Source organism: Scyliorhinus canicula, chromosome 21 (genome assembly GCF_902713615.1).
Source record: "Scyliorhinus canicula chromosome 21, sScyCan1.1, whole genome shotgun sequence".
NCBI lineage: Eukaryota > Metazoa > Chordata > Chondrichthyes > Carcharhiniformes > Scyliorhinidae > Scyliorhinus > Scyliorhinus canicula.
Genome location: NC_052166.1, coordinates 64,821,438 through 64,843,898, shown reverse-complemented (window position 1 = coordinate 64,843,898; position 22,461 = coordinate 64,821,438). Strand labels below are relative to the sequence as shown.

General features: G+C 44.0%; 1 protein-coding gene across 3 annotated transcripts in view; it reads right to left on the bottom strand.

The window, feature by feature from the left end:
• Positions 1-22,461, bottom strand: part of LOC119955416 (protein FAM102A-like) — a 119,430-nt gene continuing 96,969 nt past the window's right edge. For 2 of the 3 annotated variants that reach the window (XM_038781519.1, XM_038781520.1), the window contains exons 6-11: positions 16,503-16,657; positions 12,843-12,947; positions 8,293-8,560; positions 6,235-6,356; positions 3,215-3,284; positions 1-2,137 (exon numbers count right to left, since the gene is read on the bottom strand). In XM_038781519.1, coding sequence (XP_038637447.1) covers positions 2,092-2,137; positions 3,215-3,284; positions 6,235-6,356; positions 8,293-8,560; positions 12,843-12,947; positions 16,503-16,657 — 766 coding nt within the window. In that variant the 3' untranslated portion in view covers positions 1-2,091. The remainder of the gene's footprint in view (positions 2,138-3,214; positions 3,285-6,234; positions 6,357-8,292; positions 8,561-12,842; positions 12,948-16,502; positions 16,658-22,461) is intronic. The other variant, XM_038781521.1, reaches the window with a different exon arrangement.

Below are 22,461 nucleotides of genomic sequence, written 5' to 3'. Positions count from 1 at the left end.
TAAGATTCACCACAGCCTTTGTATTTTAGGCCTTAATATACCACAGATACAGATAGTGGACAAGTTAACCGTTCACATTACGTCAAACTGAGCCACAATATTCACGGGTGGCATGCAATAAGCAAGACGACAAGAATAGTGTAGGAAATGTACAAGTCTTCAAAGTGCATAGCTTACCAATGCCAGGATGTCTGACATGAACAGGAAATGACGTTAAAGAGCTACAGCTTCTAGGCTCCTTGGAGTCACTCGTTCCATCAGAGGTGACAGATGCTGCTCACAACATACAGGCTCAGGACTGAAAAGTCCCAAGATTTGGATATGCCCTCACAGCCCTACAGGCCAGCAACAAGCATGTAGAATGCTGCATTACTGAAACGTTCAATTCTCATCGCTGAGATAAGAATTGAGCGTTGGCACAGCACAATATCATTCAGAAAAAGAGTTGGCTGTTAATGCTGTGCAGCAGAAATCTGTGGCCACTTCCTTAACACATCACTCAAGAGAAATGGGACAGCAAATTCCGCTCCACTGTCCCAGAACCAATTCTGGAAAAATAACTCATTTTCAACGCTGACGGTTTACAGGAACCTTGTTTCAAAGCAGGAAGAGGCCTGTACTAAAGGCCACTTACCAATGGGTTTTGAGAAAAGTTCCAGTTTTAGAACCAGCTGCCTGCATTTGGAATATAATTCAGCTATAAGGAAAACATCAGAAATTTTGCAAAGGCAGGACTTGCCCACCCACGCTCTGAGCAGCTGGGTAACAATTTAATAGTCAAATAGTCATCCATTGCTTGGTTTAAGTGGTGCATCACTAGTCTCTGCAATTAGCCGATACAGCACTCAGAATGGATGTTTCTTCAGAGCAATTTCTGACGAGGTTTCTGTTATTACAACAGTACGCCACTCGGCTTGAAGGTTTTTCTCTGAGCATTTAAAGCCAGCCTTTTAGCAAGTGTTTGGATGGTACAGGGTAAAACACGTTAGATTTTTCTTCTTAAAGCACAGATTTTAAAGTGATTTATTTTTTTTAAATAAAGATGAGTGAATCTGCTCCCTGCCTATAAAGAAAAGTGCTCCGTAACATGCATTATTAAAGGAACATTTATGTGCATCAAACTGTCGAGTCCCTGACTTGTAGAGAAAGCATCAGAAAACATGAACAATGTCACAAGACTAAAAAGAAGAAAAATCATCCTATTACTTCATTTCAGGAGAAATCCAACACCCACAGGTACACCAATACTCTGTGCAAGACATCACTGTATCTGATGTGTCTACCTATGGCGTCATAGCTGATTCATTGATTTGGAATTGGGTTGATCACCATTTAAATTGGAATTTGATCTTGTTTTATTGTTAAAACATAATGACCCAACCTTTTCTTGAGGGCAATTATGCGATTGAAATGTTTTAAAATTAAATGAAAACCTAGTGCGCTTTTCTAATGACCAAAGCGGCGAATCAATTTTGGTTGCGTAAAACAAACTGATCTCGGCCCACACAGGGCAGCTCAAGCACTTGGGGCTAAACACAATAAAATCTTTAAAAGCATTTAAAAGTTATTTCTTTTGGTGCAATAGCCAAAAGATTCACAGGGTGACGTACAGTCTTTAGCCCTGGTTGGTAAATGGCTGAGGAACGGGGAGAAAAGTTTAGCAACACTGCCAAACAACACCTCGAGGAAAAACGGTCACCTTTTTTAAAAACGGACTAATTGCCAAATATTTTTGGTATTTAATTGCTGTGTTTTGAAAGGGTTCGGGAAACAACATTTCGAAGTCACAACAAAACTATTTCTCAAATTAAATCCCACTATCTGTACTGGTTCAGCATATTTTGTGACAGATAGGAATGGAGATCATTTTTTGTTTAGGGACTTGCGTCCCACTCAATTACTCCAACGTGGTCAGAATCAACGTCGGCCACTTCTTGGGATTGTTGGATAGGAATGGCCACCCTCCTCCTTCAGTCCAGCTGACGGGCTGGTGGGCAGCATGACCTGATGGATAAGACGAGATGTGCAGAAGGCAAGGAGCTCAAATGGAAAGTGGTTAAGTAGGTGCAGCAGAGTGGCTCAAAAGGCTCCTCAACGGCTCTCGATAACAACAGGCTCAAAGACACCTGCCGACACCCTGTGGAGAAAGGAAGAGGAGTGTTTGTTACTCACGTAACACCGTGCAAAGACCATGGCATTCCATTGCTTCAGCACTGACACGTTAATCACAAGAATCACAAACAACCCCACGATGCATGGAAAATTTCAGATTGATTTGCTTTTGCAGGGCTGGGGTGAAAATGGCAAACAACCTTGGTCCAGTGATTCTCAATTTTTATCTCAATATCTTCTGGACGCTGTGCAATATAAAGTATATGCCGTCACCGCACAGCTGTTTTAGGTGGGGGGGGGGGGGGTGTGTGTGTGTGTGTGTGTGTGTGTGTGTGTGTGTTATAAAATGCCATATTCTCCAAATAGATAGTTTTTTGAAGAATAAAGGGATTAAGGGTTATGGTGTTCTGGCCGGAAAGTGGAGCTGAGTCCACAAAAGATCAGCCATGATCTCATTGAATGGTGGAGCAGGCTCGAGGGGCCAGATGGCCTACTCCTGCTCCTAGTTCTTATGTTCTTAAACTGGACAGGAAAAGAGACAAACCCATTAAATGCGAATTAAAACTTGGTATCGCTGTAGGAGATTAGTTAGTTGAATCAACAATGACTTTGTAAAAAAAAAAAATAGTATTCATTTAGCACCTTTCAAACAGGAAAACATCCCAAGGCATTTTACAGGAGTATTATCTGGCAACTCATTGGATCTTGGAGTGGGGGAAGAATATCTACTATGTAAGGTCTTCAATGTTTTTATAAAGAGTGTATTTACAATTTTAGTACAGCTGGCACAGGGGCAATGCCTCCCTCAGGTGATGCTGTTCACGGAGATCCTGCTAAGCAGAAACCCCTCGATCAGAGGATTGCCTGGGTACAGACGTCACTACATTGTGTTAACACACATGGATTTAAAGGGTCAAAAATATTACTCTGGAGCATTCCTCTGTGCAGAGAGAGGAAAGACGAGCGGAAAGCACCCAACCGTAACAGGATAAACCTCAAAAAAGGTTTTAAAAACAAAATATTAGCACCGTAGCTTCATTTGGAAGAAAATCCCACATAAAAATACTCTGGGAGTCTAGGATAAACTATGCAATAAACCCACCTGTTTCCCAGCTGAATGCCACTGAGCGCCGTTGTTCCATCTCTGCTCACAAACAGCCGTAAGTTACTGTCTGGAAAGGAAGAGTACACATCACTGGAGTACACTGCAGCAAAGAAAGCAGCCACATTCCTGGCTCAAGAATCTACACCCTTGGTGACAGCTCATATTTTGAGAACATCGATTCAAAGACATGCATTCATATAATCACCTCAACGTGGTCTCTTGAGGAATGCCAAAGTACATTGAATTGCATTGCGCATCAGCTGCTGTTAGCCAGGTAACGGTGGCAGTATTTTGCAGTTCTCACAAGCAGCAAGAGGATAACAATGATAATCTTTATTAGTGTCACACGTAGGCTTGCATTAACACTGCAATTAAGTTACTGTGAAAATCCCCTAGTCGCCACACTCCGGCGCCTGTTTGGGTACACAGAGGGAGAATTCAGAATGTCCAATTCACCTAACAAGCACGTCTTTCGGGACTTGTGGGAGGAAACCGGAGCACCCGGAGGAAACCCACGCAGACACGGGGAGAATGTTAAGATTCCACACAGACAGTGACCCAAGCCAGGAATCGAACCTGGGACCCTGGCACTGTGAATTAACAGTGCTGACCACTGTGCTATCATGCTGCCCATAAATGGTCGGTTGATTAGTCTTTGATCGAACTTGCTGTGTTTTTCAGAACAGTGGGAGAATTCCTTGCTCTCCTTGAGGGATAATGGCCTGGGATCTTTGACATCCAGCTGAACCATGGGAATAAGCAGACAGAGCTTATTTACAGACTCATTGAAAAGTTGAGAATTCTGATAATTGTAATACTGCTGCACTTGCATCAACTATAGCTCCGAACTGAGAAACTGATCGAAATGCATAATTTCTCTGGCCATAGTTTGTCAGCGACTGTCCTTCCATAAAGGTCCAGATCAAGGAGTTTGAGACATAAATGTGCATCTCCTTGTGGTTGGTGCTGGGTGTGAAAGGAGAGAAACGAGAGGGGTGTTGTGTTATGTACTTGGGGATAACACAGGCTGCAACTGGATGCAGCTTTAACCAAAAGATACTCCAGACCTTGAAGTTAGTTCAATCTGATTTATTGAACCAGTAGCACAATTAGCACAGTTCTCTATGAGTTTGACTCCTTGCTAACCCAAGTGTGATTACTCTGTCTGACTGAACCAGACTAGCTCTTAGCCACGTGCTGGAGGTGTGATACTGTACATACACCCTGACTCACTCTGTAGATGTTAATCAGTGGAAAGAGGCGGAGTGTGAGTGCCTCGTGCCTTTTATAGTGAGATACCACCCCTGAGTGTCCTGCCTGCTCATTGGTCATGTCCTGTTCTCTGTGTTCATTAGCTGCCTGTCTGTATATCATTATCTGCATGTCTGCAAATGATAAGGGGAACCTAAAGAAAGACAAAATTTAGGAGTAGATGACCATGTGGCCTGTGGCGCCTGCTCCACATTCAATATGATTATGGCTGATCCTCGGTTTCAACTTCACTTTCCTGCCTGCTTCCCTTATCGTTTAATCCCCGTGACACCAAAAATCTGTCTGTCTCAGCTTTAAATACAGCAAACGATGGAGCATCCACAATCCTCTGGGGTGGCGATTTCCAGATTCATGAACCTCCGAGTGAAGAAATTTCTCCTCATCTCAATCGTAAACGATCAGCCGCTGGTCCTGAGACAGTGCAAACCACTCCCCGCCAGGGGACCAATCTAGTGAGCCTTCGCTGTACTGCCTCTAAACCATGTTATTTTAAACTATTAAGAGGAAAGGGCATTTTGGAGTTGAACAAATTCTTTCAGATAGACATTGTAAAATTTTCCAAAAGCTACTCTGCTCAATATAAATAAGGGGTTAAGTCTGTCCAATATTGCAAAAGGACATCTCTAAAAGGAACTTTGTTCAAAATAAGCTATGGGATAACCCATCTTAACTCTATCAGCAACACTCATTCCTATTTACATGATAACTGGGCAGTATGACTAACAAGTGTTTAGGTTTTAAAACCAATAAAAAGAGTGGAATCACTCACAATCGCTTGCATCATATAAGAGACTCTCCATCAATTTGGACTCCACATGCAAACCACCGGCTCAAAATGGCTTGAACCCCAGAATACTGAAGGGAGTGTGTGTGTGGGTGAGGGGAGTGTGGGGAGCAGAAACACCTAACCAGAATTTCCACCCCCCAAAATTTGGGAGTTGTGTCAAAGGAGTGGCAAATATTACACTCCTTTTTAAGAAGCCAGGAGTGGGCAAGGGAGCCTCCTGCTGATTACTACCTCCCTCATTATGCCATGTTGAGCCACTTGGGAGGAAGCATCGAAGTTAACAAGGGTGCTGTTGAGGAACTTCTCCCGTAAAATAATTCTCATCCTGCCTCTGGTTCTTTAGCCAATTACATTAAAGTCTGTGTGTTTGTTATGCAAACACTAAAAGGCTTTATTTCAGCTTTGCCCCATGTTGAGGCCAAGGCTGTAATGTGATTTAAAAGTGACTGGATAAATATTCAAAGAGCATAAAGGAACAGGGGGAAGGCAGGGAAGGTGATCAAATTAAATTGGAAGAGCTGAGTGACCTCTGTCCGTGCAATAATTTCCATAATACGTGTGCGCCCCAAGTGACAATAATGAATAAGATTTGACAACATATTTCCACAGTTGCTGCATCGCAGACCACACACCATTGTGGCTTCCCCTCCATGAGTAACAGAGGCTCGTGGCAAGTATTGACCCACAGCCAAATTCTCTACAGCAACATGAGTCACACTGGACATAGGTGGAGATCCCCATACAAATTTAGTCAACATTTTCCTTTTCTTATGAACTTTGAAGTCATACTAAACTCAATACATCAGCAAAATAAGCAGTATTTTGGAAAGCAGCAGTTCCCAATTTGGGTGCCAAGACCTTGGATAGCCCTGTTGGCCACTAAAGAGCAGGCACTTGAATAAGGCAACCGATGGCTGATGTGGGCCTGAGAATCACCCCCTGAATTAGGAGGGCTTACCTTCGGCATTACTGACATCTGTGAAATCTTGACTCTGTACGATTTTTTCCACAATGTCATCTGCATCGATTCTGGTGTCATCGACCCAAGTGGGTTGATTCTCCACAGTTTCCTTCTTCCGCCTAAGGGATGGAGAATCTGTTACAAACAACCAAACTACACGCTTAAAAACAGGAGAACAGCAGTCAAGTGCACAAGGACTTGGAAATCCATGAGTTGGCATTTACCTGACCATCCAATTCCCTCGTGGAATGCCAACCTTGACCAGCCTTTCCAAAGGAGTAATTCATATCATGTTGGTAGCTATAGTACGTTCCATCTTGTGAAGCAGCATGGTCAATCCACTCACTGCCCCCCCCCCCCCCCCCCCCCCCCCCCCTCCCAAAGGAGCATTTTCAGGAACATGAATTATGGCTAAATTGCCTCTTCTTAGCAAAGGGCCACAACTGTAGCACCCCACACAAAAGGATGAATGAAATAAGCACGGTACTGGGATAAACCCAGCACTTTCCTGATCTATGCAACAGAGAACCACACCATCCATTAGGGCAGTTGAACCTGTTGCCAATGATCCTGTATCAAACAGGAATTTGCAGTGTACTCTCTTTTGGGCAAATTGGTCATGTAACACGTTTGTGACTCAGACACAATGCACCTAGGTCACAGATCACTTAATGAACTAACAAAGTTGCTTTCTTTCAACTTCTACATTATCAACAGTATGCTGTTGACGTACTCCAGGTTTGATGTTTAGTTCTAAATTCCGTGCCCACTTTTTACATAGTTAGATACACTACAGGCAAGATAAAGATGTGTATTCTTCCCACATTACAACACCAATTCTTGGGTCTTTCTGAAGTGGGGGGGGGGGGGGGGGGGGGGGGCTGCACATTCAATACTAATCAGTAATGGATTAGTTAAGTCTCAAGGCACAGATGACCACCCAGTGAGTAAGATTTCCCATACTCATTCTTTACAGAACCGTGGATGCCAGAAGTGAGTTTGATGAAAGCAAACAACTGGGTCTGCTGGAAATCTAAAATACAGACAGAAAACGCTGGTAAAACAAAGCTAACGTTTCATGTCCGATATGGCTCCTCTTCCGTTCGAAGAGGAAGTGATATCGGACTCGAAACGTCAACTGCGTTCGTCTTTCCACAGAGGCTGAGTTTTTGCAGCGTGTTCTGTGAATTTCATCAAACCAGTCTGGGTTGAAACTGGGGCATGTACAGGTGGCCTCATCATCCTGCATTGGCTAATTTGGGCATGAGGCAATTGCAGACTGATACCTGGGATGGCAGGATCATTGTAGGAGGAGAGTTTGGGTTTACAGGCCTGTATTCACAGAAATTTTGACGGTCAAATCACTAATTCAAGAAGGAAATAGATGAGATTTCTAGATTCCAAAGGCATCAGAAAAATGTGGGGAGAGCGCTGGAGTATGGCGTTGAGATAGAGGACCAGCCATGTTGATTGGCAGAGCAGGCTCAAAGGGCCCATTTTCTAAGTGCACATTGCCTAGTAGCACCTTAACTCGGTGATCAGGCAGACATACAGTCAGAAGGCGTTTAGATATACGAATTCTGTTAGTGCAAATTGTTTTTCTTGCTCGAAAAAAGTGACATTATACACCGACACATAACTAAATTAAACAGCACAATTTCAATTTGAACAAACAGATGAATCAAATGAAGCAGAAATGAACAGAGCGGAATATTTTGAAAACCTAAAACATCTGGAGCTATAAAATATCCACCCCATTTTGTCTACCAGAAACGTTTATTTTAAATATTTCTAGTCCGAGACTGCGGGGTGCGAAGATGCACAGGCCATTTGCTGGCAGATTAGAAATTCTCGAATGGTACAAAGAATGCATTATCTATAGTTTTACTGGTTTTAAAACATTTGGGGCTACAGACAAACATTTTCTGATCTGGAACAGACAGATCTGAGGACAGTGTGGAGTTTGAAAGATGTAAAGACACAGAAAATGTCACAAACTGGCAACAGTAACACCCTTCAAAATCAAACTGTACGTACAATGTTCCGTGGTCTCACCTTCTATTGGTCCTGCTATCAGGATGTGCACTATCCAGAGATAGGGAACTACCTCTTTTAAACAGAACAGCTGTGTACCTGGATGGTCTGTCAGGCGGCATTGCTGGCCTTGGGGGCCGGGGTGGCTTCTCCACTTTGTGCTCCTTCTCCCCTTCTGCGCTCTCCACGGTTACACTGAGCCCTCCAGAGGCACTGCTGCTACTGGATGTGTTACGCCGGTGAGTGAGGTCCGAAAGACTAGAGGACCGGGAGTGCTCAGTGCTGTAACCTGAATTTTTTAAACAATATTGAATTTGCAATAAATAACGTTGCTTAACAAGTGTAGAATTTTCCCTGCAGATATAAACTAATTGCTCTTTTTGAGCTCAATTTTATTTGACAGCCATTTGCTAAAATTTGCTACCCAATTTGGACTAAGCCTACCTATGGCTATGTACAACATGACTAATCTAATGCGACAATTCAACTTAAACCCAGGCTTTCCACCTTGAGGGATGTGGGCATCCGACACTAGACTGCTCCCTCCTGTAAATCGTGCAACTCTATTCTTCTGCATTCCCATCACAATAGACTTTAATCCTGGCAGTAATTTTACTTCATCAGCATGATTTTCACATGAGATTACAGAGAACATTAAAAAAAACAGCAGGGAATGAGCAGAATTTGGCATCTAATCTGCCATGACATCATCCTAAGCACAAACAACAGCTGTAATATTCATACCAGATGTTTTAATATCCCATTGCCCATCATTACACATGAAATAATCAACGAGAGAGCTTTCTTTGCTTTAAAAAAGATTCCAAGTATTTCATTATTGTAGCCAGGTCTTCAAATTTCTCTTAAACTTCTTCCTGTAGTCTCGTGCTAATATCCCCAGCCGTGTAACCATTTCCTGTTTCTCGTGAGCATGCATACATTCTCTCCTGTGTGCACCTTTCCTTTTCCTTCCGTTACCCTTTGTCCGTCTCCCATTTAAATCCTGAGCATTTTCCCAGCTCTGACAGAGTTGCACCAGAAAGTTTAACTCGTCTGTTCCCTGCAAAGATGTCGATTTACTTGCTGAGTGCTCCCAAAGTTCTGTTTCTGTTCCACTCTTTAATGCAGGATTCAGCTCAAAGCCCCGCCCAAGAGATTATTAGCAAAATAATGGAATCAGGGGTAAATTTGTGGTATGGCCGTGTTAATTGACTGGGAGATAGCAGAGCAGGGGTAATGGGTTCGTTCTTGAATTTAAAAAAAATGAATAATTTAGAGTACCCAATTATTTTTTCCCCAATTAAGGGACAATTTAGCGTGGCCAATCCACCTAACCTGCACTTCTTTGGGGTGTGGGGGCAAAACCCACGCAGACACGGGGAGAATGTGCAAAGTCCACACAAACAGTGGCCCGGGGCCGGGATCGGACCCGGGTCCACAGCGCCGTGAGGCAGCAGTGCTAACCACTGTGCTGCCCTGGTTTGTTCTTGAATTATCAGGATATAACAAGCAGGAGTCTCTGCCAGGAGCTCAGCTTTGATGAAGGAAGAGAAAGTTATATATCCACTTTTGCAGACAATGCCAAGGTAAGTCATGTGGATAGGAACAGGAATTAGAAAAGGAACAGACAAGAGTGAGTGAGCTGACAAAACTGTGGCTGACTGAATTCCTGGTCAGTCCAATCTGGAGCAGTGTCCAGTTTTGAGTAGCGAACCTCAGACAAGATATAAATGACCTTGAACCAGGAGAGGAATAGAAAATGTTTCAGGTCAATGACCCTTCACCCGAATTGGAAAGGTTCTAACATTTTTTTCAGCAAGTACAATGACAGGGGACAGAGTGCAGGAAACAAAAGGGAAGGTCGGTGTTAGGAGGTCCATGCATGGCTGGTATTTGTTGTCCAAAGGCCAATTATGAAGACAGGTTGCATGAGCATCAACTTAGTCCACAATTCCTGGAGCTTGGAAGGTTCAGGGTGACCAACAGAGGCATCAATATGATAGCTTCAATAGGGTAAAGAGAGAGAAATGCTCTCCTCTGACAAGGGACTTCAGAACACGACACAAAAAACGCTGGCTTTGATCCGACAGCAATACAGAACTGGGCTGGCAAGCCCTCAACCCACTGCACACGTGCATTGAAGTAGAATAAATGTATTCTACAAGCACTGAGGCTACGAGGTTAACCTGGTGCCCCACTTATTATTGATCGATATGTAGAGGATATCTTAAGTATAGAATTTCCTTTCATTCCACTTAGTTTTTTGGCCTTTGTATTGCTGCATTAATGATACTCAAACACAACCCGACAGATTTTGATCCTGAGGGGGATCTTTGAACTGTTCTCATTCCACTGCACTCCTTCTAATGGGTATGCAGATTAAAAAAGATCAGCCGGATACGGTTAGGTGTTTCATGACCTTAATCCTAAACCGCTTTACTTCTTCATCGAGCTGAAGCTCCCTCAGGTCAAGCTGCTGCTTTCTCTTGCAATTTGCTTTGATTACAGTTAAAGGCTGTGATACTTCTGAAGGGTAGTTTAGAGATCCCAGAGCCAGCACTTAAAAGAATGTATATTATATTCCCCTCAAAAAGTATAAATTTGAATTAATTGCTGAATGATTAAGCCTCGAAAACTAAAATCAGATGGTTTAGGGATGAAAATAATCATTTTGGGATTGAAACAAAATTGAAATAAAAGCAAAATGCTGCAAATGCTGGAAATCTGAAATTAATCAAAGTGCTGGAAATACTCAACAGGTTGGGCAACATTAGCAGAGAAAAAAAACCGGATAATGTCACAAGTTGAATACGTCTCTTCTTCAGAATGGTTAAACGTTAACCCTGCCCCTCTCATGCTGCCAGATCGAATATTTTCAGCACTTTGTCATTGATTTGAGTGTTTTGCTGTGCGCAAGCAGACTTTCGTCTGTGGGGCAGCTTTTTAATTTTTCCACACGGGCCCACGCGTGTGCAGCTTAGCGGGAACACGGAAAGCGATCGATGTAAACAGGCGCCAACTTACTGGGCGCTGGACGACACAGCAACTAATCAACATATTGCCCCTTTCAAATGCTGGCACCCAAGCTGGAACCCAACCCAGACGGCAGCAAAGGAAGTCACGTCTCTCTGCCGAGTCCAATGGGAAAGAATGGTGGCCAGTCTCAACTCGAGATCCTACTGGGCGCACAGCAGAAAGCTCTAATCTGGGAACTAAAAATCTCAAACAGTGAACGACTGCTGTGAGAACGAGGAGAAAATAAAGACACAGCAACGCAGCAGGGAGTTAATTTTGGTGTTGGGAGTTGTGTAGATGAAAGGAGCTTTTGATCTGCAGTTGACAGTGTGAAAAATGCTTGACAAAAACAAAGTACTGAAATAAAGTGTTTCATTCTTCGGGGCTGACCTCTTTCTTACCTTACTGCCTTGCTGAGAGCAAAAAAAAAATTCTGTTTAAAGAAATAAATACAATAAATACAAAATATGGCAATCCAGGCCACCATATAGGACTTGGGGAGGTTACACAGGTACCTTGAAAATAAATTTTAAAGAAAAACAGCTGGATTTCACGCACCCCCCGCCCCTCCCAAATGAAAAATAGGGTTGAATTACACAAATGGGAAGAACAAAAGACTAGCGCAGTGAAATCTTTGGAAAGGTCACTGCAACAGAGAAAGCCATCAGGAATTTTCAAATGTCGTCAGTTCTATTCATTTGCTTCACCACAGACTGAACTATAGTCATTTCTTACATCCTGCTGTAGTTGCTAATGGTTTTATTTCAACCCTCTACCCACACCACGTTATTTTCTTTCATTACCAGAGCAGTACGTCATTTTTCTGAGTGAAGGACGCCGCTACCGGTGAGGACCCAGTCAACAAAAAAACATAGACTGTAAATTACAGGATTCTTTAAAAAAAGTGACTTGGAAACTGAAACTTCCAGTGGATAAAACAACACAAGGGTAACCAACACCGTTTGTACTGCCGTACATGGAGAGCTGAATTCATCTCATTCTGAACACAAAGCAACAAACTAGAACACTGATCAAAGGGGATGTGATTTGAAGTCTCCAATACCACTGTCCCTAAATTCCAGCATTAAGCATTCAGCTTCTGGTCACACCCAGGTTTATTTATTCTAAAAACTAGCCTCACTTCCCCCCCCCCCCAAACCAGAAATTTTGATTTGATTTATTGTCACATGTATTAGTATACAGTGAAAAGCATTGTTTCTTGCATGCTGTACAAACAATGCATACCGTACATAGGGAAGGAAGGAGAGACTGCAGAATATAATGTTACAGTCACAGCAAGGTGTAGAGAAAAGATCAACTTAATACGAGGTAGGTCCATTCAGAAGTCTGATGGCAGTAGGGAAGAAGCTGTTTTTGAGTTGGTTGGTATGTGACCTCAAACTTTGGTATCTGATGTCAGGACAGTAAACCCGACTGTCCTGGCATCAGATCCAGCACATTACACAATACTCTACAGTTTGGACTCTTCGGAATGCTTAGCTCCCCACCCTACAATATGCCTCCACAAGAGGAGACAGAAACACAGGAATATTTACCTGACACTTTAGAATGCTGACTGGCGTAGCTGGAATTCCGAGAATGGCCAGTTTGAAACACTTCATCTGGGCTGGACGGGGTCTGATCTGCATCTTCAGTCAGGCCTAGCAGAAACGGTACAAACACAGGCAGGATTGGGAAAAGATCCATTTTCTTTACAAAATCAGTTTAATGCACTCAGGACAACGGTAAACTGTAACACAGTTGGTATGGGAGTTTGGGTGTGGGAAGATGGGAGAGGTTGCGGCAGGGTAGAGGAACAAAATGTCCCACTGTGCAACCTAAAAATGGCCATCTCAGCTCAGCTAATGAAGCACAGATAGGGCGCTGGGTTACGCTCCTCCTTCTAGAGGAAAGATTTTTCATTGCGGTATGACAATGGAAGGGGGGGGGGAAACTGTGCTTCAACTTTACTTCAAAACAAAAACAATGACAGTGAGAATGAGAATCCCCAGCACCATCCAAAACACTTCTTGATGCTGGGCCTCAAGATACCAATCTCAACATTTAAAGTCCTTGAAAATAGTGTTGTTTGTGCCGGCATTTTAAAACAATATACACATTCTGTATATCTGTCAGGGAGGGCATGGCAGATGGCAAACTGGACAATTTAAGGTAATTGGCAAAAGTGCCAGAGGTGGGACGAGGAGAAATGTCTTTATACAACAAGTTATGATTTGGAATGCACTGCCTGAAAGGAAAGTGGGGTCTGACTCAACTGGCACTTTCCAAAGGGAATGGGACAAGTTGCTGAAGGCAGGAACTTTGCAGAGTTGTGGGGAAGGAGCAGTGGAGCGGAACTAACTGAACGGCTCTTTCCAAGAGTCGCGAATGGCTGAATAGCTTCATGTTCTAGGAGTCTCAATGTTCTAAAGGCAGTGGGTAATACAATCATGTGCACTCATGTATAACATGGAATTTACAGTGCAGGTGGTCATTCGGCCCTTCAAGTCTGCACCAGCCCTTGGAAAGAGCACCCTATTCAACCCCACGCCGTAACCCAGTAACCCCACTGAACCTTTTTTTTTTAACATTAAGGGCAGTTTAGCATGGCCAATCCACCGAACCTGCACGTCTTTGGACTATGGGAGGAAACCGGAGCACCTGGGAGGAAACCCACGCACACACAGGGAGAACGTGCTGACTCCACACAGACAGTGATCCAAGCCGGAATCAAACCTGAGACCCTGGAGCTGTGAAGCAACAGTGCTAACCACTATGCTACCGTGCTGCCCACATAACCAGCTGGCCCCTCAGAGGCACAAATCTCAAGCGCTGTAAATAGCTACATCCCAGCGTCAAATGTTGCTGATGGGGTAATACTTTCTCATTTAAATTGTAAAGTTTACATCCAGACTCTAATGTTAAATGGGGAACACAAGTACCTGGGCCTAAAGTGGTGTATGGCAGATGACCTTGCCACAACGCAAGGCCTGCAGGACCTTTAAAGAAGTAAAATGTCCCAAGCCGTTTCAAATGCCTCAATAAATCAGCAGTTCGCCGTTGCATGTTAACAGAAAATTGAACTTTCCAAACTACATCCGATTGTTCCTCAAGGTACGAATCAACTAATTGATATTCCCGCTGACCGGGTAATAGCAAGCCATTAGAAACACCAAAGAGATGCTATAAAGAGTTTGGCAAACAGTTTTAAAGTATTATCACTTAAACTGAAAGTCTGATTTGTAGGCCCAGAAAGCTGAGCGCAGCGATTGTGATGAACTCAATCAACAGCAGCACAGTGGGCAGGACCTGCTCAGATGACAGGACAGCCGTAAAGTCAACTGAAAGAATTAAAAAGTTACTTACACAGAAGGCAAGGCTTGCGGACTGCCTCAGATCAGCGGGATTACACAATGATAACTTCTAAACGCAAGGAACTTGAGAAATACAAGGAACTTGAGAGATGTAAACAGCCGAATCCACAGGGTAGGATTATGAAAGAGACTGAACAGTATAACTGCTGCCACCCTCATTGGGGAAGGAGGCCAGTTCTCCATCTAACAGCCAGAAAGGCCATGTTCTGAGCCATGGGGGCCTGTTCCATCGAGTATTTAGTCACATCAGATTACAGATATTCTCCTCTGAAAGACGCAGTTTGGTGTCTTTCCTGAACCAGGAAGAGGCGTTCCCCAGACTTGGTCACCCAAGCGGTGTTGTGTGGTAACTATTAGCTGGATTTGACCTATAAATTGGATGTTGCTTGGGAAAAGAGGCATCTCAAGTATGTTCAAGGAACATGGGTATATGAAATGAAATGAAAAATGAAAATCGCTTATTGTCACAAGTAGGCTTCAATGAAGTTACTGTGAAAAGCCCCTAGTCGCCACATTCCGGCACCTGTTCGGGGAGGCTGGTACGGGAATTGAACCGTGCTGCTGGCCTGCCTTGGTCTGCTTTAAAAGCTAGTGATTTAGCCCAGTGTGGTAAACCAGCCCCAGTATATTTTGGAAACAATAGGTAACTTCAGATAAAACCGTGTTCAGGTATTGATATACTTCAGTGTCACAGTGTATTTTAGTCTTTTGCTGTGATTTATTTTTTCTTTCACTTTAATAAATATTCTTTATTAATTGTTTACACAAATGACTGGACTGGTTGGACATTGTTCCTCACATTATTTCAAACAAAATGACACCAAGAACCAGTGGTTCCAGCTATCCTTTGGGGTTTTGAGACACTCGCAGGTAACATCAGCGGGGTTCTTAACAGAAAAGAACTCTCATCTCCCAAGGACTTCCAGTGCGAAAATCTTGTGTCGGATGTCGAACGGGGCAGCAAACTAAATCAAGACTATCCAGTACAGATGACGACATTTCAGAAATCCCCCAGATGAATGAGAGAGAAACAGTAATGTCTGCCCCGGCTAAATAAAGGAGATTTATGGCTCTGCTGCATGAGATCATCTTTAACCTTTTTAGTTAATGTAATGACTATGGGTAAGACTATATTTTCATTTGTATCAGATAGATGGACATGGCTACATTAGTAGCTTCATTTAACAATGTCCCCAAGGAACTTCACAGGAACATCATCAAACAAAGTGTGACACCGAGCCAAAAAAAAATATTCAGTCAAATGACCAAAGGTTTAGATAAAGAGGCAGCTTAAAAGGAGTGTCTTAAAGGAGGAAGAGAAAGAGGCAGGGGTGTATGGAAGGACTGCCAGAGCTTGGGGCTTATGCAGCTGAAGGAATGACCATCAATGGTGAAACAATGAAAAATTGATGACCCATGCCAGATCACATTTCAAGGGCAGATTAGCACAGAGGGTTGTGGCGTTGGATGAGATTAGAGAGGTAGGGAAGGGGAAGACCATGGTTGTGGGCAGGTGGAGAAAAGTGATTTGAAAACAGAGATGAGAATATTAAAATCAAGGCTCTGCTTGGCCGGGGCCACTGTAGGGCAGTGAGCACAGGAATGGGAAAATGGGACTTGGTGCGAGTTAAGGCACCGGCGGAAGTGTTTTGGATGACCTTAAGTTGATGGGAGGGTACAATTTGGGAGAGCAGCTGGAAGTGCTTTAGAATAGAAGGCAAAGAGGGTTAAAGTTAATTTAGTCAAAACACGTCATTTATTGTGTTAAGAAGCTGACGCTACCTAGGCCACATACACACACACAAAGAGATGACTCTTTCATACAACTGAAACCTCCATTACCTGAACTGAGTGGAGGCCGAGGTTTTGGCTGCCTCACTGAATGCAGGCCACCACCGGAGGCAACGTTATTGTCTGTGGTCCCATCTCCCTTACAGTCCAGCTGCAGGGAGCTATCTTGTCCTGGGATTGCGATAGACTTGGCAGTACACGCAGGCCTGTGGAAATCAACACAAGGAATCAGCTGCATAACTTTCGAAACTCGGCACTTTTGGCTGGAATATTTTGACAAGACGACACCATTTCTACAACCGGGCAAAGGACATGGTGTATCTAACATGATCTCTGGAACCCCAAGTTTCAATTCAGTTCAGATAGGGTCCAGGTCCCCTCATCTGAAACTCAAAGCAAATCTAGAAAGGTTCAATAAAGTCACTGTCTCTTTGATGAGCTGCAACATATTCCAACTGCACAGCTGAGTGTAAACTGGAGATAAGCCGGTCATTTGAGTTAGTTGTTGGCAGCACAGAATGACAGCTAGTGCTGCCCACATAATAGCTGTTGCAAATAAGTTCAGTGTGAAAAGTTCCCATAGTGAGATAATAAAAAAAAAACGCAAATATTTATTTCAAACAAATAAAATGTAGGAAAAAAAATCAAACAGGTCTGGCAGCATCTGTAGGGAGAGAAATCAGAGTTAATGTTTCAAGTCTGTTCGAATCATCAGAAGGGAGGGGAAAACTCCGAGATACGGTATTGTAGCTGGGAGAGATTTCAGTATACTACAATATAGTATTTAACAGATTTTCTATCTCGGAAAATGCTAATGTTTTCTCTCGCTTCCGATGCTGCCAGATCTGCTGAGCTTTTACAGTGGTGTTTGTTTCAGATTCTGGCATCTGCAGTATTTTGTTTACTTTAGCAAACATTTATTTTATTTCTTCACCCAGATTTGTGCAAAAGCAGGAGGAAGAGGAAGAAACAGAACAAATTCTCATAATTCCGCAGTTAAAGAAACGTTTGCATCTCAAACCAGCTATAAAATTCAGCCCCAAATTCTTTACTTCATCACTACGAATACAGGCATGCAATGCAGAAAGAAGCACGCAGTAAGTTTGGGTGCCAGAAGCACGCTGAAATCACATACAATAATACTGAGGATGGGTTGGTGAGGGGCTTCAATCAGAGCTCTAATCTGTTCCCGAGTCTGGGAATGCTCCATGCTCCCTTTGGATGCCAAGCAGTCAGTAAAGCATTGCACTTTTGGCAGCTACTTATCTTCAGTAAATGTTTTTTTTAAATAAACATTTTATTGAGGTATTTTTGGTATAGTAACATAGTAACAACAAAATAAACAATATACATGAACCACAAACATAGTGCAAAAGCCATTTACCTCTCGTACAGGTCCCACCCTCATTGACCCCCTACTCTAACCACCACCCCCCCCCCCCGGGTCGGCTGACGATTAATTTCACGCAAAGAAATCGGCAAACGGAAACTTGATTTTCTCCAAACAGAGAAAGCTAGCCATGTCTCCGACTTTGGGGGGCTTCGAGTCCCTCCAAGCTAATAGTATCCGTCTCCGGGCTACCAGGGAAGCAAAGGCCAGAACGTCGGCCTCTTTTTCTCCTCCTGGATCTTCTGATACCCCGAAAATTGCCACCTCTGGACTCAGCGCCACCCTTGTTTTTAACACCTTGGACATGGCCATCCTCTATCTCACCTCCCAGCTCCTCATAGAACAGTACAGCACAGAACAGGCCCTTCGGCCCTCGATGTTGTGCCGAGCAATGATCACCCTACTCAAACCCACGTATCCACCCTATACCCGTAACCCAACAACCCCCCCTTAACCTTACTTTTGAGGACAATTTACGGGCAATTTAGCACGGCCAATCCACCTAACCCGCACATCTTTGGACTGTGGGAGGAAACCGGAGCACCCGGAGGAAACCCACGCACACACGGGGAGGACGTGCAGACTCCACACAGACAGTGACCCAGCCGGGAATCGAACCTGGGACCCTGGAGCTGTGAAGCATTTATGCTAACCACCATGCTACCGTGCTGCCCTCCTCCCACTTGCGCTTCAGCTCCTCGGGCTGCGTCTCCTCCGACCCCATAAGCTCCTTATAAATGTCCGAGACACTCTCCTCCCCTACCCAATCCCCCTTAGCGGTAGGAGCAGGAAGGTTGACACCTGTTTACGTAGGAAGTCCCGCACCTGCAGATACCGGAATTTGTTTCCCCTCGCCAACCCAAACTTCTCCTCCAACACCCTCATACCCGGAAAGCTCCCCTCTATGAACATATCCCCCATCCTCTCAATCCCCGCTCTCCGCCATAACCGGAACCCCCTGTCCATGCTCCCTGGGGCAAACCGGCTTTTCTTTCTCCAAAATCCTTGGTTCTAAATTTCAAATTTTCCGTCCTCAATTTAATCATGAAAGATCCTGGAAGCTGGGGGCTGAAACGGGAGGGAAATTCACATTAACTGGAATGATGAGCCAAAGAGCTTTGTTTCATTCATTCATGAGATACGGGTGCCCACGTATTGCCCATCTCTAATTGCCACCAGCACAACTAAATTGCTTGCTGGACAATTTCAAAGGACAGCACGCTGGCACAGTGGTTAGCATTGTTCCCTCAGCACCAGGGACCCGTGTTCAATTCCAGCCTCGAGTGGCTGTGTGTGAAGTTTGCACATTCTCCCCGTGTCTGCGTGGGCTTCCTCCAGTTTCCTCCCAAAGATGTGCAGGTTAGGTGGATTGACCAATCTAAATTGCCCCTTAGTGTCCAAAAGGTTAGGTTGGATCACAGGGATAGGGTGGGGGCCTGACCCTAGGTAGGGTGCTCTTTCAGTGGGTTGGTGCATACTTAATGGGCCTAATGGCTTCCTTCTGCATTGTCGGAATTCTATGACAATGGAGTCGACCACACTGCTTTGGGCCTGGAATCACATGTAGGCCAGACAAAGTTAAGGACATCAGATTTCCTTCCTTAAAAGTGGATATTAGTGAACCACATGAGATTTTACAACAATCCAGTTGTTTCATGGTCACTGTGATGGATGGGTGAGTTTTTTAAAAAATCCCTAACTTACTTATTCATTGAAATTTAAGTTCCCTCTGCTGCCTTTGAACTCATACTCCCCAGGTCACTCGTTCATGCTTCTGGATTACTGGTCTGGTTGGTACTACAATCACCAAGCTACTGTAACTCTCCCGAACTTGGCTACCCTCATCTGTATCAATCAAATTACGAAGATGACGATATTCATAGAATCATGGAGTTGTTACAGCACAAGAGACGAGCATCCGGTCCATTGTATTGGTGCCAGCTCTGTGAAAGATTCTCTCAAATAGACCCACTCCTCTGCCTCTTCTCCAATACCTTGCAATTTTCTCTCTCTTCGGGCAATTAGCCAGTTCTCTTTTGAACGGCTTGACTGTATCAGTCTTCGCTACACACACTGACAGAGCATTCCCGATCCTAATCCTCTGTGTAAAAAGGGTATTTCCTCAGGTCGCCATTGCTTCCTTTGATTCGCGACTCTTCTGCCGCTGGGAATGGTTTCTCCTCATCTTCTCTGATCAGGTCACCCGTGATCTTGAGCACCTTGGTCAAATCTTGATGTTGAAAATAGCCCAGATAGCTACAGGCACCAGAGGGCAGCACACACACACTGTATTCTCACACACAATGCTGACACAGTGAAACAAAATGGAGATTTTCTAACTGCAAAAGTAATATTGCCCAGTGAGTGCAATGGAAACGTTTATAGCAAATTAACCTCAACAGCAGTCATGACTGAAAATGAAATGAAAATCGCTTGTCACAAGTAGGCTTCAAATGAAGTTACTGTGAAAAGCCCCTAGTCGCCACATTCCGCCCCCTGTTCGGGGAGGCTGGTACGGGAATTGAACCCGCACTGCTGGCCTTGTTCGGCTTTACAAGCCAGCTGTTTAGCCCACTGTGCTAAACCAGCCCCTGTGCTAAACCAGACTGCGCTGTGAAGCTAATAACATTTCACAGGAATGAAATGGGTAACATTTTTCAGAGGATCGTGAGCACAAAGCGGCAAGAAGCTGCTTGTTGTAAAGGTTGCCTTCGACACAGGTTGGCTGTCTGTTAGTATTTTGCCACGGCTGCGTACAAACACAGCCAATTTGGTCCAATTGGCAGTGTGGTCCGAACTGCTGCCAGCGTTGGTCTCAGTGGCAGCACTGAGCCCTTCAAACCAGATTATGGTTGAGAGTTCCCAGCCCCACTTCCAAGGGCACGAGCACACGATCATCCCAATGGCTCAGTCACTTTAAATCCAAACCAGCCGAGCCACACTCGCGAGGAACCCCACACCCACAGGTTCAAAGTGGACTAAAAAGATCCTGAAAAGTAGAGGCTTAATTGATGAGACAGAAAAAAAAAAAATAGTACAGCGAGAATGAGATTAATGACAATTGCAGGAGCTGAGCGTGGATTTCAGGTAAATCCAGGTGTGGTGGATTCAAAACAGTCTGCAGTCAATTGCTCTTAAAGGCTAGAAGTAGCAAGAGTCACATAGACAGGCTGTCATGCCCAAATAAGGTGTCAATACATCCAGGAAAAGAATAGCAAGATCTGTTACAGAACGTAATTGAGCCACTCTCTCCGCAATTTCAGTTTTCACCTCTTCTGAAATTATTAATGGGCCACAAAGTTCCACGGAGATGGCAATCCTCACCGCCACCCCAATTAGTTGCCCAAGAAGTTTTTAAAAAAAACATTGAAGCCTGCATTGGCCACCCATCACCCAGTCCTTATCCACATCCACACACATTCAGCATCAGAGCCAGGATTTTCTTGCTCTATATAGTTCGGCACCATACACAGCTAGTCAACAGGAACCCTAAACATTTTGATTGTGTACAAAATTCCAATGTTCGATGGGACAAGAAAATAAGGTTGAGCGAGATGCCAGAGGGCACTCTCACCATCTGCCGCTAGTACAGAGGTTTGAAATTTTCAACGTTGCTTTTTTTTTTTATAAAGCATTGCTCTCCATTTTGAAGCCTCCTTTAGGGTCAGGCATGAGCACAATCTCCAAACGGCTGGCCTTTCAAGAAAGGCCATTCTTTCTGCGGTTACAAAGTATTGTGAAGTTGGTGGCTTCTTCAATCTTTTTGCGATATTACACTGACTTTTCAGGTGGTTGCACAATAGATTTTCTTCAGTTTGTTACATACACAGATTGGAAAGAATAGTCTTCAGTCACCCTTCAGCAATGCAGTCTTGGCAATGCTTTGCATAACGTTTGGTGCTGTAAAACTTCTGACTGTTGCCACAGTTACGACCTCAACAAAGAACAATTGTTTTAGTTTAGTTTTGACTGCTGACGTTCAAAGCTCACCATAATTGGTGAATCATACATATTGGGCACTCATCTTCACGTCAACTCCCAACCTCAAAAACTTTGATCAACTGGGGCGTTGCAGGCACAAATGAATAGGGGGGTAGAGAGGGGGAGGGGGGTGAAGAGAAGAGAGGATAAATAAGGATGTTTCAACCTATTAGAAGCTCCTTACAACCAGCTCTGATGTTCACACATCAAAGTATAATGTCTCCTTTCTATCAGTCAAAGAATGGCGAGTGACTGAGTTCCAATAAGCAAGAGCAGAAATAGGGTGGTGATGGTACACGATGGGCCGAATGGTCTACTTATTCTCCTACATCTTATGAGAGAGAAAAACGGGTGGACAATCCCCAGTGATTCAGGAGGGAAATTAAGCTGTTCAATGTCTCACTGAACCAAACACAATGCCGCCTGGGGCAAAGTGGGATGGTCACCAAACCCACTGACTGCCCAGGCCGACAGGAAGAGTGGCCATTTAGACAAAGGCTTGTCCACCAATGGAACTGTATGCCAGCAAAATGCAGGAATTTTATGAGACCCAGCAAACTGAGACACTAATATTTTAAGCGGCGCCACGGTGTAAATTATGACGTTCCCTTTGCTACTTTACAACCTAACTTGAGCGTC